General features: G+C 42.7%; 1 protein-coding gene across 1 annotated transcript; it reads right to left on the reverse strand.

Annotated features, from left to right (window-relative positions):
• Positions 1–53: 53 nt before the first annotated feature.
• On the reverse strand, positions 54–565 carry LOC107581160 (histone H4 transcription factor-like; the record flags this gene model as incomplete). Its single annotated transcript, XM_016266705.1, has 3 exons — positions 547–565; positions 322–442; positions 54–192 (listed from the first exon to the last, which is right to left on the reverse strand). Coding segments are annotated over exons 1-3 (273 nt in total), but the record flags the coding sequence as incomplete, so codon positions are not given.
• Positions 566–571: the final 6 nt, after the last annotated feature.

Raw genomic sequence — 571 nt, forward strand, 5'->3', positions numbered from 1 at the left:
TTGGCTCCTAATATGTAGATATGAATGCAGCTGGCATTTTCTGACTGGCTCACCTCATGAACACGCTTGTAGTGGTTCTTGATTGAGTAAAGCGACCGAGTGGAGTAGTCACAATCTGCAAAGTCACATCGATACGCTGGCTCACTGCTGTGCGTGTCTAAATGCTTCCGCAGATCTATCAGGTTTTTACAGCTGAAAACCAGACAAACACAAACAAACTGACAGATCATGCTCTGACAAACAGGTCTGAAATGGCAGACTAAAAGATTAGAAATATCCAGGGGTTATGACTCACTGTCTTTGGCAATGAAGTGACCTCACCTGTACTCGCAGTAGTCACAGCTGTAAGGCTTCTCGTTGGAATGACGAAATTTGATGTGGTTTCTCAGCGAGGATGGTGATGGACAGGTCATATCACAAAGAGGACATTTATAATGGTTGACTTTGATCAGAGAACAGAGAAGAACATCATAAGGAAATAAAGGCTTCAATACAGCAGAACAAAGTACAACCATTATGACACTCAACATACAAAAAGACCCATACCATGGTTCCTCATGTGGTCTCTCAG

Source organism: Sinocyclocheilus grahami, unplaced genomic scaffold (assembly GCF_001515645.1).
Source record: "Sinocyclocheilus grahami isolate Dianchi unplaced genomic scaffold, SAMN03320097.WGS_v1.1 scaffold88238.1, whole genome shotgun sequence".
Classification (NCBI taxonomy): Eukaryota; Metazoa; Chordata; class Actinopteri; order Cypriniformes; family Cyprinidae; genus Sinocyclocheilus; species Sinocyclocheilus grahami.